Source organism: Giraffa tippelskirchi, chromosome 5, assembly GCF_054371585.1.
Source record: "Giraffa tippelskirchi isolate mGirTip1 chromosome 5, T2T-mGirTip1v1.2.pri, whole genome shotgun sequence".
Lineage (NCBI taxonomy): Eukaryota > Metazoa > Chordata > Mammalia > Artiodactyla > Giraffidae > Giraffa > Giraffa tippelskirchi.
Window position 1 is genome coordinate 135,623,300 of NC_137279.1, and position 13,122 is coordinate 135,636,421.

The 13,122-nt window shown below is 39.9% G+C and overlaps 1 protein-coding gene across 1 annotated transcript; it reads left to right on the forward strand.

Annotated features, from left to right (window-relative positions):
- Positions 1 to 2,619: 2,619 nt before the first annotated feature.
- BCL10 (BCL10 immune signaling adaptor) lies at positions 2,620 to 12,471 on the forward strand. Its single transcript, XM_081490046.1, has 3 exons — positions 2,620 to 2,904; positions 8,407 to 8,695; positions 10,627 to 12,471. The coding sequence occupies exons 1-3, from the start codon at positions 2,848 to 2,850 to the stop codon at positions 10,971 to 10,973; spliced, it is 693 nt and encodes a 230-aa protein (XP_081346172.1). The 5' UTR covers positions 2,620 to 2,847; the 3' UTR covers positions 10,974 to 12,471.
- The last annotated feature ends 651 nt before the right edge of the window (positions 12,472 to 13,122 follow it).

A 13,122-nucleotide genomic window follows, 5' to 3' on the forward strand; every position in this document is an offset into this window, starting at 1 on the left:
AAAAGAAATGATAATTCAAAAGAAAAAAGGCCTGGGGAATATGTAGACAGAAAATTTAGGGACAAATTTGTTATAATAATGAAAAATTAGGAGTAACTTGAGGACCTGCATACAGATTTCTCAAGAGGCAGGTCAGGTGCTCTGGTATTCCCATCTCTTTCAGAATTTTCCACAGTTTATTGTGATCCACACAGTCAAAGGCTTTGGCATAGTCAATAAAGCAGAAATAGATGTTTTTCTGGAACTCTCTTGCTTTTTCAATGATCCAGCGGATGTTGGCAATTTGATCTCTGGTTCCTCTGCCTTTTCTAAAATCAGCTTGAACATCTGGAAGTTCACGGTTCACATACTGTTCACGTATTAGGACTTCCCTGGCTGCTCAGACAGTAAAAGCGCCTGTCTACAATGCGGGAGACCCAGGTTCGATCCTTGGGTTGGGAAGATCCCCTGGAGAAGGAAATGGCAACCCACTCCAGTACTCTTGCCTGGAAAATCCCATGGACGGAGGAGGCTGGTAGGCTACAGTCTATGAGGTCACAAAGAGTTGGACACGACTGAGCAACTTCACTCACTTGAGGTCACCATGGGGAAGAGCTTACCACTGCTCCCAGCCTGGTAACATCACTCTCATCTTTGCTGGGATCACTCTGGTAGCTTCCAGCTGATCTCTCTGCTTCCACCCTATATATCTATAATTTATTCTCTACTCAGCCACCAGAGTGATTCTTTGAAAAGGAAATGAAATCACTTCCCCACTTCAAAATGTTCTCACCACCTTCGCTGCTACCAACCCCATTCAGAGCCACCACCTTCCGGGCCAGATGATGGTGATAGCTCCCTATCTGGTCTCCCCTCTCCCATCGTCCTGCCCCTGAAGGCAACAGTGAAAGTGTTCCTTTTTCAGATCGTAAATCGGATCATGTCACTCCTCTGTGTAGAACCCTCCAGTGGCTTCCCGTCTGACTCAGAGTATGCCCATATGACTCAGAGCAAAGTCAAAGTAAACTTTTACAGTGGCACACAAGGACCTTATCCCCTTTCCAGTCACACTGGATCCTCTTCATTGGCTGTTTCCTCTTCTCATTGTATTCTTTCTCCATATGTCTACATGGCTCATTCCCTCGATTCCTTGAAGTAGTAAGTCCAATCTCCCTTTCTCAATAAGGTCTTCATTAACCAGCCGATTTAAAATTTTACTACTCCAGACACCCTCATCCTAGTGCCCTGTCTTACATTTTTCTCTTAGTATTTATTATCTTCTAACATAGTATATAATTTACACAATGTTTTCCAAATGTCTGTCTGCCTTGCCCCAAACACACCCTCGCTAGAATTTAAACTCCAGGAGGAAAGGAATTGTTATCTATTTCCTTTACAGCTGTTTCCCCAGCATCTAGAGCAGTCTTTGGCACATAGCTGACATTCACTAAATGTTTGAGAAATCAAAGAACAAATGGTTTAGTAAATTGGATTGTATCAAGCAGATGGAAGATTAAGCAATCAGAAAAAATACTATGTATCAATATGGAAAAAGACATGTGACATAATGTTAATGTTAAAAATAGAACCCCTGTGTTGTGATCAAATATAGCTCCCTGTGGCTTTGGCAACGTTGTTCTTTTCTGATTCGTTTGCTTTCTCTTCCCTTAATTGCTGGGGTTCAAAGTTTGTTTTTGGTCCTCTTATCATTTTTACCTACCCTCTAGCTTCAAGTACCATGTACTTTATTTCTAGTTTACTTAGCATGTTGTCCAAACAGCCGTCTTGTGCGCAGGACTCTGTTTAGAGCTTTTCATCCATCCAGATTTTTACTGAGTATACACCTCTGTCAGTAGCTGGAATACCATTCTGAGAATAGTGATTTGTTCATCAGGCTCCCCAGAATAATGGTAGAACGGTAACAGGATAAGATACCTAGAACATACTAGTAAGGACTCAATAAAAGTTTTAGTAGTGGAAGATAATGATACATTGGGTGTGTACTGTGTGCCCAGTACCTGTAAGAACCTTACAGATACCACGTCATTTAATTTTCACAGAGGCCCTGTGAGAGGTATGAAGTAGACATATCTTCATTATACGGATGAATAAATGAGGAATCATGTTGATAACAAAGTGACCAAAAAGAATGCAGACGTTAAATTAAGTGTTTAAGTGTTGGGACTGTAGACGGTTTTTTCTTTCATAAATTTAATACTGTTGATAGGCTGTGTACATGCGTCTCGTGTATGCGTACGCACGCGTGTCAGTGTCTGACCAAATAGTTTTAAAACGAGTGAGCAAGCAGCAACAGAAAATCGTTGGATAGGGTCTGGGAAAAGGGGAGGAACCACAAAGTACAGACAAGCAGAGACCCGACTCCACCTGTGAACTGTCTGCGCAGGCGGCGACCGCAGGCAGGCAGAGCAGCTACGCACCCCACCCACGGAAACGATTCCCTTCGGGGAGGCCACCCCGCTGCCACACGCTGACGCTCTGGAGACTGTGGGCGGAGCCACTCCTGAAAGGCTCCGGCAGGGGACGGGGACCAGGGTGTTCCGCAGGCTGGCTCTGATTGGCTGCTGTAGAGACTGGGCGGGCTCTCCCGGTGGCCCCCCCCGAGGGGAGGTGCCTGCTCCTGGGCCTCCGGGAGAGAGAAGGAGCCGGGTCCGGTGCGCCCTCGGCTCTGCCGGAAGCGCTACAGTTTGACTTACTAGTCCATCGGTCCTCGAAGGGGTAGCCCTCTCCCTCCCGACCCTTTCCGCCTCCCTTCTGCCCCTTCATTCGAAGGCCGAAGCCCGCAGCGTGGGCGGGGCGGCGCAGCAGGAGCTCCTGGACCCGGAAGAAGCGCCATCTCCCGCCTCCGCCATGGAGCCCACCGCGCCGTCCCTCACTGAGGAGGACCTGACTGAAGTGAAGAAGGACGTGAGTAGCACAACCTTGCCCAGGCGCCGTCGCGGGCTAGGGGCGGGCGGGGGCGGGCTGCAGTTCTGCGGGCTAGGGAAGCGGAAACCCAGCGTCCTAGTCCGAGTCGGAATTGGAGGAGGAGTCCGGGGTCGGGGAAGCGGAACGTTCAAGAACCGCAGGACCGCGACGAGCCCTGCATGCGAGAAACCTTGGCGGAAGTGACCTGCCCCCCCGCTGACCTGTTACTCCACGTTTTAAACCAATAAAAGCAGGGCTTGGGTTTCTGAAACCTTGTTCAGTGGAGCGTTTCTTCACAGTCAGCTTCTTGCCCACTCTTCACCCATCCCCTGGTGATTTCACCCCAGGTGCGCTTTGGAGCTGCGTTGCTAGCGCTCGACGACTCAAGTTCATGCATGAGTCAGACTGCCTTGGCTGCTGGCTCGACCCGGAGCAAAAACTGGACCAGATAAAGCATCCCAAGCAGTAGAGCAAATACGTGAAACTTGCAAAAAGGGTTGGGGGAAGCTCGACAGCTGAAAGCACAACCTGGAATTCCCCTACTAAGGAAACACCCACGTATTTAAATTGAAGGGGCGGGGTGGGGGTGGGGGGAAGAATACAAGAAGTCGAGAATTAATGTACAGGTAAACGTTGGAGATAAATTCAGTAGCTAAATTATGCTCTTCTGCTTGGATGGTGATGTGCACAGATCTTAGTATTTATTCGTAGAGAATGACTTTATTTAGGTCTGACCTGTTTCTCTTTTCCTTTGCTTTTAGTAACTTGTTTTGCCACATGAGACTTCTCTGAGAACCATCAAAATACTTTATATTCAAATTAAAAACAACATGAACTGTGTTCTGGCTTACCACTGCAATACTTAACACAAAATCATCTTTGTGAACTAGACAGAACAACAGCGTTTTAAATGTTTGTTTGCTTTTCCCTCACCTGTAAGGTTTATTACAGCTGTACTCATAATTACAGTGAGTAATTACAGAATTGCTGTGAGCAATTCTGATAATGAATTAGCAGAAGGAAGCTGGTTATGACTGGGACGTGTGCCTTAGTTTCCTCCTTCAGCAGATAGTTGTGGAGCACTTATTTTATGGAAAGTACTGTTCTTAGGCCTGGGAAGATACCAAAAAAAAAAGTCACCCCTGCTTTATATTCTAGTTAAGACTGGGATACTGATAACTACTAAAGAACAAATGAGTGTTGTGTTATTCAAGATTTGCGCCAGTAAAAACATGAACTTCAAGAGCTAGGCCTGCTGTGTTCCAGATGCTGTGTCACAGTTTACAATGTTCCCAACAACCTCTAAGGCAGATAATTGTCTTTCCCATTTTATAGTTGATAAGACAGGTAGTGAGAGGTTCAAGTGAAAAGATATAAAACATGTACATAAAAAAACCTATACATATAAAACCTGTACAGATGTGAAGGGAGGCTTCCAGGCCTTTATTCTTTCCCATCTGTCATTGATATTTTCCATCTCCATGACTTCAATTTACTGCTACATCAGAAATTCATAACCTTGGGGAATCATGAACAGGTTTCAGGACATCTATGAAAAACAGTATGTGCACATTTTTTTCTTAGAAATTTTGTTCATGATATTTTCAAAATGGTTTGTGAACTTAGAAGTTTTAAAATTATCATTCACATATTTGGACTTCTTTCTTTCTCATCTCTAAGTGCTTATTTCCAAATATCTACTGGAAATCCACTTTTATATCCTTCAGACTCCTCACTTTGTCTAAAATTGAATTTTTTATCATCCCTCCCCCAAAGCTACTATATTCTCTGTCTTGGTGACTAGTGTACAGTTCTTCTTCTGTATCCATGGAGGATTGACTGCTGATACCAAGTTCATGGATACTCAAGTCCCTTTTATAAAATGGTGTAATATTTGCATGTAACCTACACACATCTGCCCATATACTCTAAATCATCTCTAGATTACTTATAATACCTAGTACAATGTAAATGCTAGGTAAACAGTTGACCCACAGCAAATTCAAGTTTTGCTTTTTGAAACTTCTGGAAATTTTTTTTTCCAAATATTTTTGGTCTGTTCTTGGTTGAATCCGAGGGTGCAGAATCTGCAGATATAGAGGACTTATCCATGTGGAAACTCCCATTTCTTTCTTTTTTTTTTTTTTTTCAGGCTACCACTTCTTTACTATAGTGCTCTCCCTGTGTACCTCATCTAGTTGTTTATTTCATCTTTGAATTTAGTTCAGTTTCATAAATATGGACTACACACTACTGTGAGGCTGATACTGCCATTGATTCTAACAGTTTAAAAATTAAAAACGAAGGCAAAATTTTAGTTTGAGAACAGCTCAACTTCTTGGGGCAAGAGGAGACATGTAAAATGATAATTGTGAATTACAAAATAACGATGAATTTTAAATTCATCCAAAACATTATCTACTTGGCACTCTGCTAAGTGTAGGATATACAGAGTTGAACAAAATGTACCTGGTTCTCGCCTGCTTTTAACATGTGAGTTCACAGGGTTGAAAACAAATGTATAATTTCAAATTATAGTAAGTACTGTGAAGGAGATGAACAGGTGTTGAGACAATAACAGGATAAGAGGAGAAATTACTTGAAATAGGATGTTCAGGGAAGGTTATATTTAAACTGATTGCTGAAGGACATGACAACTGGGGAAGAACATTCTAGACAGAATTTGCAAAGGATCTAATGCAGGCAAGCTGTTGAGTGCCTTGAGGTGAAGTTAGGATGGTAGGCTAGGGCCAGAATATAAAGGGTCTTATAGATGGTAGTAAAGTAGGATTTTCTTCCCAAGTGTAATAGAGACCTATTGAAAAATTACCTCTGCCTAATGTATGGACTGGGGTGAGCAAAAGTGAGAAGAGGGCAACTAGTGAGGAGATTCTTGAACTTTATAGAGGTGAAAGATGATGGTGATTTGGATCAGGGTACAGGTAGTGGAGATGGATGGAACAGGAGAATTCCAGACATTTTTTTAAATAGTAGTGATAGGACTTGGTGGTGATTTGAATGTATGCACTGAGGAAGATAAACATCAGCAAGATTTGGTGGGTGGGTGATCGAATGTATCAGGTGGGTGAAAGTGGAAAAAGTCAAGGATGGGTTGAAGGTTTATAGCTTGTTGAATAGATGGTGGTACTCCCAAGTGAGTTGACAATGTCAGAGGAAAAGGATAGGAGAAGATAAATTTGGTTTTAGACATGTTGAATTTCAAGTACCATTGGGATCTCTAGGGAGAAAGTCTGGATCACATAGCAAAATTTAGGGATCAGCAACATATGGAAGAAATGAAATACATGAGATTTTCAAAGAAGTTCATCTTTTAAATCTGTTTTTCTCTCTCATCCTGTCAGCTGAAATTCATGCACTGAGCATAATATATGTAAGATATGGCAACAGTCATCTAACTAGTCCCCCTTGACCCCAATTTTTGCTTCCCCCAGCCCTCTGTAAAACTTTTCTTATGTCTTCTTATTTATAAGCCTTTGATGAGGTTTTGGCTACAGGGAAATGTAATTTCCCCTTCTATATACCTTTCATGCCTCTCGCTCAGGTGTGGCCTCTGTAAATTTCCCAGGTCCTAGAGTCAGAATAAGTTGCCTCTTCTATGCTTCCCCACTACTTGACCTATATCTTTTTTTTTTTTTTTCTGGGTCATATTCCATTATCTCACAGTTACTAACTTGAGTTAATAATGTATTCTTCAACTGGACTATGTGCCCTTTGCATGCAGAATTTAAGTCTTGTTCATCTTTGCATATCCACTATCAGCACTTGGTATATTAGGCATTTAGATATGTGAAATGTGTCTTGTGTGAATAAATAAATGTGGGAATTTAGTAGACTGAGAACTCTAGGAACCCCTTCACCTAAGCTACTTTTCTGCCACCATACACTGGAGTATTTTGAAGATTTTCCATTGCTTTAGTTCATCTTTGTCAGTGCAAATCAAATTAGTCATCATTGGCATCATCACTAACGTTTACTTATCACTTATATGTACCAAGCACTTTTCCAAGTATTTTACATATGATAAGTATTACATATCTCATTACACTCAGATGAGGAAACTGAGGCCGAAAGGAGTGAAGTTACCCAAGATCGCATATCTAGTAAATGAAGGAGATATATAATACAGCTGCTCACATCAAATTATTAATACCATTTATGGAGACCCACATTGATTTTTGGCTAATTAAGCCTCACTAGGCACTTGTCAGGTGTGCATGCGTGCTAAGTTGCTTTCGTCTTCTCTGACTCTTTGAGACCCTATGGACTGTAGCCCTCCAGGCTCCTCTGTCCATGGTATTCTCCACGCAAGCATACTGGAGTGAGTTACCATGCCCTCCTCCAGGGGATCTTCCCGAACCGGGGGATCAAACCCATGTCTCTTAGGTCTGCATTGGCAGACGAGTTCTTTACCACAAGCGCCACCTGGGAAGCCGTTGTCAGGTGTAGGCCTGTTTATGTGATTTCTTTTTCTTTATTTCTTTAGTTTTTTTTTTTTTCAACATCCATTGTTCCTTTAGGTTTCTTTCCTTCCATACCTTTCTACCTCCCAAGACTGAGTTAGATTATCATCTTGCCAACTGACTCCAAAGACAGACACGTTATGGTCCCCTTTAGTTTAGGCTGTTTTTCTTTCTCTCTCTCTCTTTTGGGGTTTTACTTTAGAAAGATGCAAAATTAATAACAAGAAAGTTATAAACCATGAGACCTCTCCCTAAGTTATTCTCTCTTGGTCCTAACTAATCATAGATTCCTTCCTAAATGGAAACTAAAATGTCCAGTAACCTCTGCTCTCATCTTTACCTCTGAAGGCCCTCAGCACACCTCTCTTATTTCCACAGATCCAAGCTCCCTAGAAGAGACTGGCCCCCTCCTCATAATAGTTTGATCTTGGCTTATAGTTGTGAAGATGAGATCAGAGCAGGATGGAAGCAGTGAGGAATATCTAGTCGGAGCCCTACTTCTATCTCCTTGCTGCTTCATCTTTTATTTAATGTATATAATTTTTTATTTATTTTTTTTGTGCTGGGTCTTCGTTGTCGCACAGGCTTTTCTCATGTTGCCTCAAGTGGGGACTACTCTCTAGTTGTGGGGCACAGACTTCTCATTGTGGTGGCTTCTCTTGTTGGGGAGCATGGGCTCTGGGGCATGCAGACTTCAATAGTTGCAGCACGTGGGCTCAGTAGTTGTGGCTCCCAGGCTCTGGAGCACAGGCTCAAGAGTTGTGATGCACGGGCTTGGTTGCCCCACAGCATGTGGAATCTTCCCTGACCAGGGATCGAACCTGTGTCTCCTGCATTAGCAGGCAGATTCTTTACCAGTGAGCCAGCAGGGAAACCCTGCTCACTCATCTTAATAGCATGCCTTTAGTAGGGCTGAGCTTCTGACTTCAGGATGTTTTCTCTTACCAGTCAGATTCCTAACTTACCATCAGTCACCTGTATGACTTAGGTGTTACATTAAGCCATATTTTATTTCTTTTAGGCTTTAGAAAATTTGCGTGTATACCTGTGTGAAAAAATCATAGCTGAGAGACATTTTGATCATCTACGAGCAAAAAAAATACTCAGTAGAGAAGACACTGAAGAAATTTCTTGCCGAACATCAAGCAGAAAAAGGGCTGGAAAACTGTTAGACTACTTACAAGAAAACCCCAAAGGACTGGATACCTTGGTCGAATCTATTCGACGAGAAAAAACACAGAACTTCCTAATACAGAAGATTACAGATGAAGTGCTGAAACTTAGGAATATAAAACTAGAGCATCTGAAAGGTAAGATATCTTAGGTATCCAAGAGTTCATTTAAATGTAACAATGCTTTTGTAAGTAGAATGCAGAACAGAAAACCCAGAAATGACCATTTTTGCTTTTATTTAAAAGGTTCAAGCTTCAGCATTACATTTGATTTGCATTTTTTTACCTTATTTGATGTCATGACGTTGCAAAAGTGAAGTATCACTCAGTGTTCTGTATTTCTGTTCATTAACACTACATTTCAGAGAAGGCAATGGCAATCCAATCCAGTGTTCTTGCCTGGAGAATCTCAGGGACGGGGAGCCTGGTGGGCTGCCGTCTATGGGGTCGCACAGAGTCGGACACGACTGAAGCGACTTAGCAGCAGCAGCAGCAACAACACTACGTTTATAGAAAACAACCATAATGAAATCACAGTATTTCATAGAAACACAGGAGTTTGTTTCTAAAGTTAGCAGAATGCAAGATTAATCTGTTAAAAAGTAACCCCTGAAAATGCAGATCACAAATAAAGAACAGTGTATAGGTAAAGTATTTTACCTTTGATAAACTCTGGTGGTTTTTCTTCCATCAGTTGATCATACAATAAAATAGTTGGCCTATGTTGATAAGAATCATGTTGTATAAATTATACGTGACTTTAAACACTAGAATGACTTTAAACACTAGAATCACACTCAGTCTGGTGAGATGAGAGAGGCATGAAACTAATATTGATTAAGGGAGGAGCAAATTTACCCCTTCTGTTTCACCCTCACCCTGGAGCACATAGTCACTGATTGGAATCCTATATAGAATTGTCTGCACAATTTAAATTCCCCCTTCCCCCAGTGCTCCACTTTTTTCCCCTGTCTGTCTCTACATAGCACTTAAGATAAATGTGAGTGTGATAACAGCTCTATTCCAGCTCTTTTAAGCACTAGGGAAACAGAAACGAGTAATTTAGGACTTTACCATACAGAACTCAGTCTATAAGTTTGAGGCTGGAACACACATGAAGTTTCCCCTTGAAACACATTTAAGAAAATAGTTTCTCTTCCATGGGACAGAAATGCTGACTGTATTGTGAAGTTGAAAAACTAGTGGAAAAAAAATGACATACAGATGTGCTTTACAGACTTTGCAGGTGTTATACAAAATCTGTCAACTCAGGAACTTTTCTGTGCCTGTACACAGTTGGGTTGAATATTTGCTAAGCCTAATAAAAAGATAAATGCATTTGTATTTCCACCATGAGGCTAATTGTTGTCTATACCCTTTGGATGTGATAGAAATTTTTGTTCAGAACAACCACTGCTATTTAAGTAAAATGGTAGGTTGAGAATCAGAACATTTTTTGTGTAATGTGAAGAGGAGACTTGGGTTCTAGATGTCACCTTAGCATGAAGTAATCCTGGAATGTTGGGCATGACTTCAGTGTTCTGGGCCTCAATCTTCTCTTAGTGTTTCTCATAGTGAGAGGCTATCCCAGATGCCCTCCAGAATCCCTTCCACTTCTAATACTCCATGATCTAGGAATTGAAAGTACTTAACTTATAGAATTTTAGGATATATCCGGTTTTAATTTTGTTTTTATTGGGTAATATTTTGTGTGTGTGTGTATACCAGAATGCTTAAAAATATCTTTTAGTTGTAAAAGCTATTTCTTATTCTATGAATAATTTTAGGAGCTACTTTATTTTTTCAGGTCCTTCAACGGTTAAGTATAAGTACAGAAATTAAATGTGAATTTTAGCATGTCATTTAGCTTCCTTGAGATTATTCACTTGTCTCAAAAATGTAAATAGCAGTATACTTCATGATTGTCAGGAGCAGATAAAATGCGAAATGGATTATGATAATTTATAAACTGCGGTTTAAATTTGTATAATCTTTAAAAAGTTCCAAGATGGGTGTGGATTCACATTTCCTAGTTACTTCTTATTTATATCTGACTAACTATATTGTAGGACTGAAATGTAGCAGCTGTGAGCCTTTTCCTGATGGAGCCACAAATAACCTCTCTAGATCAAATTCGGATGAGAGTAATTTCTCTGAGAAACTGAGAGCATCCACCATCATGTATCACCCAGAAGGAGAATCCAGCACGGCCCCCTTTTTTTCTACCGATTCTTCTCTGAATTTGCCTGTTCTAGAAGTAGGCAGAACTGAAAATCCCACCTTCTCTTCAACTACACTTCCGAGACCTGGGGACCCTGGGGCTCCTCCTTTGCCTCCAGAGCTGCAGTTAGAAGAAGAAGGGAACTCTAGTGAGATGTTTCTTCCCTTACGATCACGCGCTGTTTTGCGGCAATGACAGTTTACTGCCTTTTACTTTTTTTAATGATGACAAAAAATATTGGAAAGGGTATGAATCATACAATTGCTACAGTGACTTACTAATATTGATACATGTTTTATAAAATGCAACATAAACATACTTTGTAAATAGAATTTTCTAGAATTAAAAGAAGCATATTTTTAGAGAGCCAAAGTAAGTGTTGATCATGTACTTTTCAGTATTTTCAAATTTCAGAAGTTTGAGATTTAGTGTTTTCACTCTCTTCATGTGTTAAGACTAACTTTAATAGACAACATTTCTCTATTTGAGAATAGAATGTTAGACCATGAGTAATGTTTCTTCATTGTGAGTTTATGCTGATAAGTTTCACAGTCTGATAGTCCTTTCCAACCATTCAGCAGTGAATTTTCAGAATTAAGCTGTTCCCATTCAGTAATAAAGCCTATCACTACTGGGAAAACTGCCAGCAGACAGAAAAAATCTTTTCCCCATTTAGTTGGCTTCCAAACACAAAGTTCCCTTTTGATTCAGAGGGATATCTAATGGAGTTTGAGCCAGCTAAGGTAGCAATTTGCCAAAATACATGTCTTACTAATTTTACTAATAAATACTACTTCCTTAAAATTGTGACATTCTTTGCTTTATCATTTTTATTCTTAAAGAAAAATCTTGGCATAAACTTCAGTTATTACATATAATTTGATGAGATTTTTAAAAATACTTTTTTCTGTATTTTTTGTTCCCTTTTAATGAGGCCCACTGTACAATTGAAATAATTAGGACAAAATGGTTTTGGTGTGTGTATATGTGACACATTCTATTTTTAATACTATTTGGAACAAGCAGATCATTTGTTCTATGACAAAGTATGACTTGTTTTACAAATTTATAAATCTTATGCTTTCATTGTTTTCATTAAATTATAATTATCTATTTCCAGATACTTGTCTCATACGTATTTCCATTACTTGCAAAAAGCAGAGATGGAAATATGCTATTGAAAATAAATATTTTTAAGTTGTAGTGCTGTGTTTTGTAAGTTTCAATTTTTTCAATAGGGAATACCTTTATATGTACCAATTTTTATAGGAAATATTACTTTAAGTTGTGAGATGAAGTTCATTTCTGGATGGACTGATGAAATTATCAATCATGAAGAAGACTGGCATATTGGCTTTTAAATTTTTTTAAAAGACTGGGTGATTTTTATAGTATAAACATTTTCCAAGGATTTTAGAGAAACATGTTTCACCTCCAGGATAGCATAATAAGATACTGGCAGTTGAAAAAAAAAAAATACAGTGGCATTATATTTGAAGAAATCTTTTTAAAAAGCAGAAGCAGGCTTTTCATTTATTAAAATTTGATACACAGTTACTTGTTTTTTAATTAAAGATTTATTTGGAATCAAAGATCTTAATTTAGATATGCTGTAGCACCTATATTTATATTAATACTTTTCTTTCAGACTGTTGACTAACTATGTAGGCAATAAAATTAAGGTTTTAACAAATTTAGGTTTTTGGGTTTTCTGAATCCTGTGAAGTCAGTTTTTTCCCTTTAAACACTGAAAACCAGCTGTTGCCAAAAATGTGTAAATTTGAATGGTAGTCTGACATGATGGAGTGCAACTGGTTATTGGGTTGTTTAATGCAGCAGTGAAAAAGTTCACAGATACATTATCACTTAATATAAAAAAACACACCTTTGAGTTTAAGTTTTTAAATTGTTTTAAAAATTGAGAAATTTATTTTCTAGAGCAGTCCTAGGTTTATGGAAAACTTGAGCAGAAAGTAGAGTTCCCATATACCCACCCCTGTCCCCTGTTTCCTATATTGTTGTTAGGTTCAGTCTCGAAGTCATGTCTGACTCTGAGACCCACACCAGGCTCCTCTGTCCTTCACTATCTCCTGGAGTTTCCTCACATTAATGCCCATTGAGTCAGTGATGATATCTAACCATCTCATCCTCTGCTGCCCCCTTCTCCTTTTGCCTTCAATCTTTTCCAGCATCAGGAATTTTTCCAGTGAATTCGCTCTTCACATCAGGTGGCCAAAGTATTGGAGCTTCAGCTTTAGCATCAGTCCTTCCAGTGAATATTCGGGGTTGATTTCCTTTAGCTTTGATTGGCTTGATCTCCCTGCTCTCCAAGGGACTCTTAAAA

Coding starts and splice junctions, on each gene's coding strand:
- BCL10 (XM_081490046.1), top strand. CDS start 2,848: ATGGAGCCCACCGCGCCGTCCCTCACTGAGGAGGACCTGACTGAAGTG. Junction 2,905..8,406: donor TGACTGAAGTGAAGAAGGAC/GTGAGTAGCACA, acceptor TATTTCTTTTAG/GCTTTAGAAAATTTGCGTGT. Junction 8,696..10,626: donor AAAACTAGAGCATCTGAAAG/GTAAGATATCTT, acceptor ACTATATTGTAG/GACTGAAATGTAGCAGCTGT.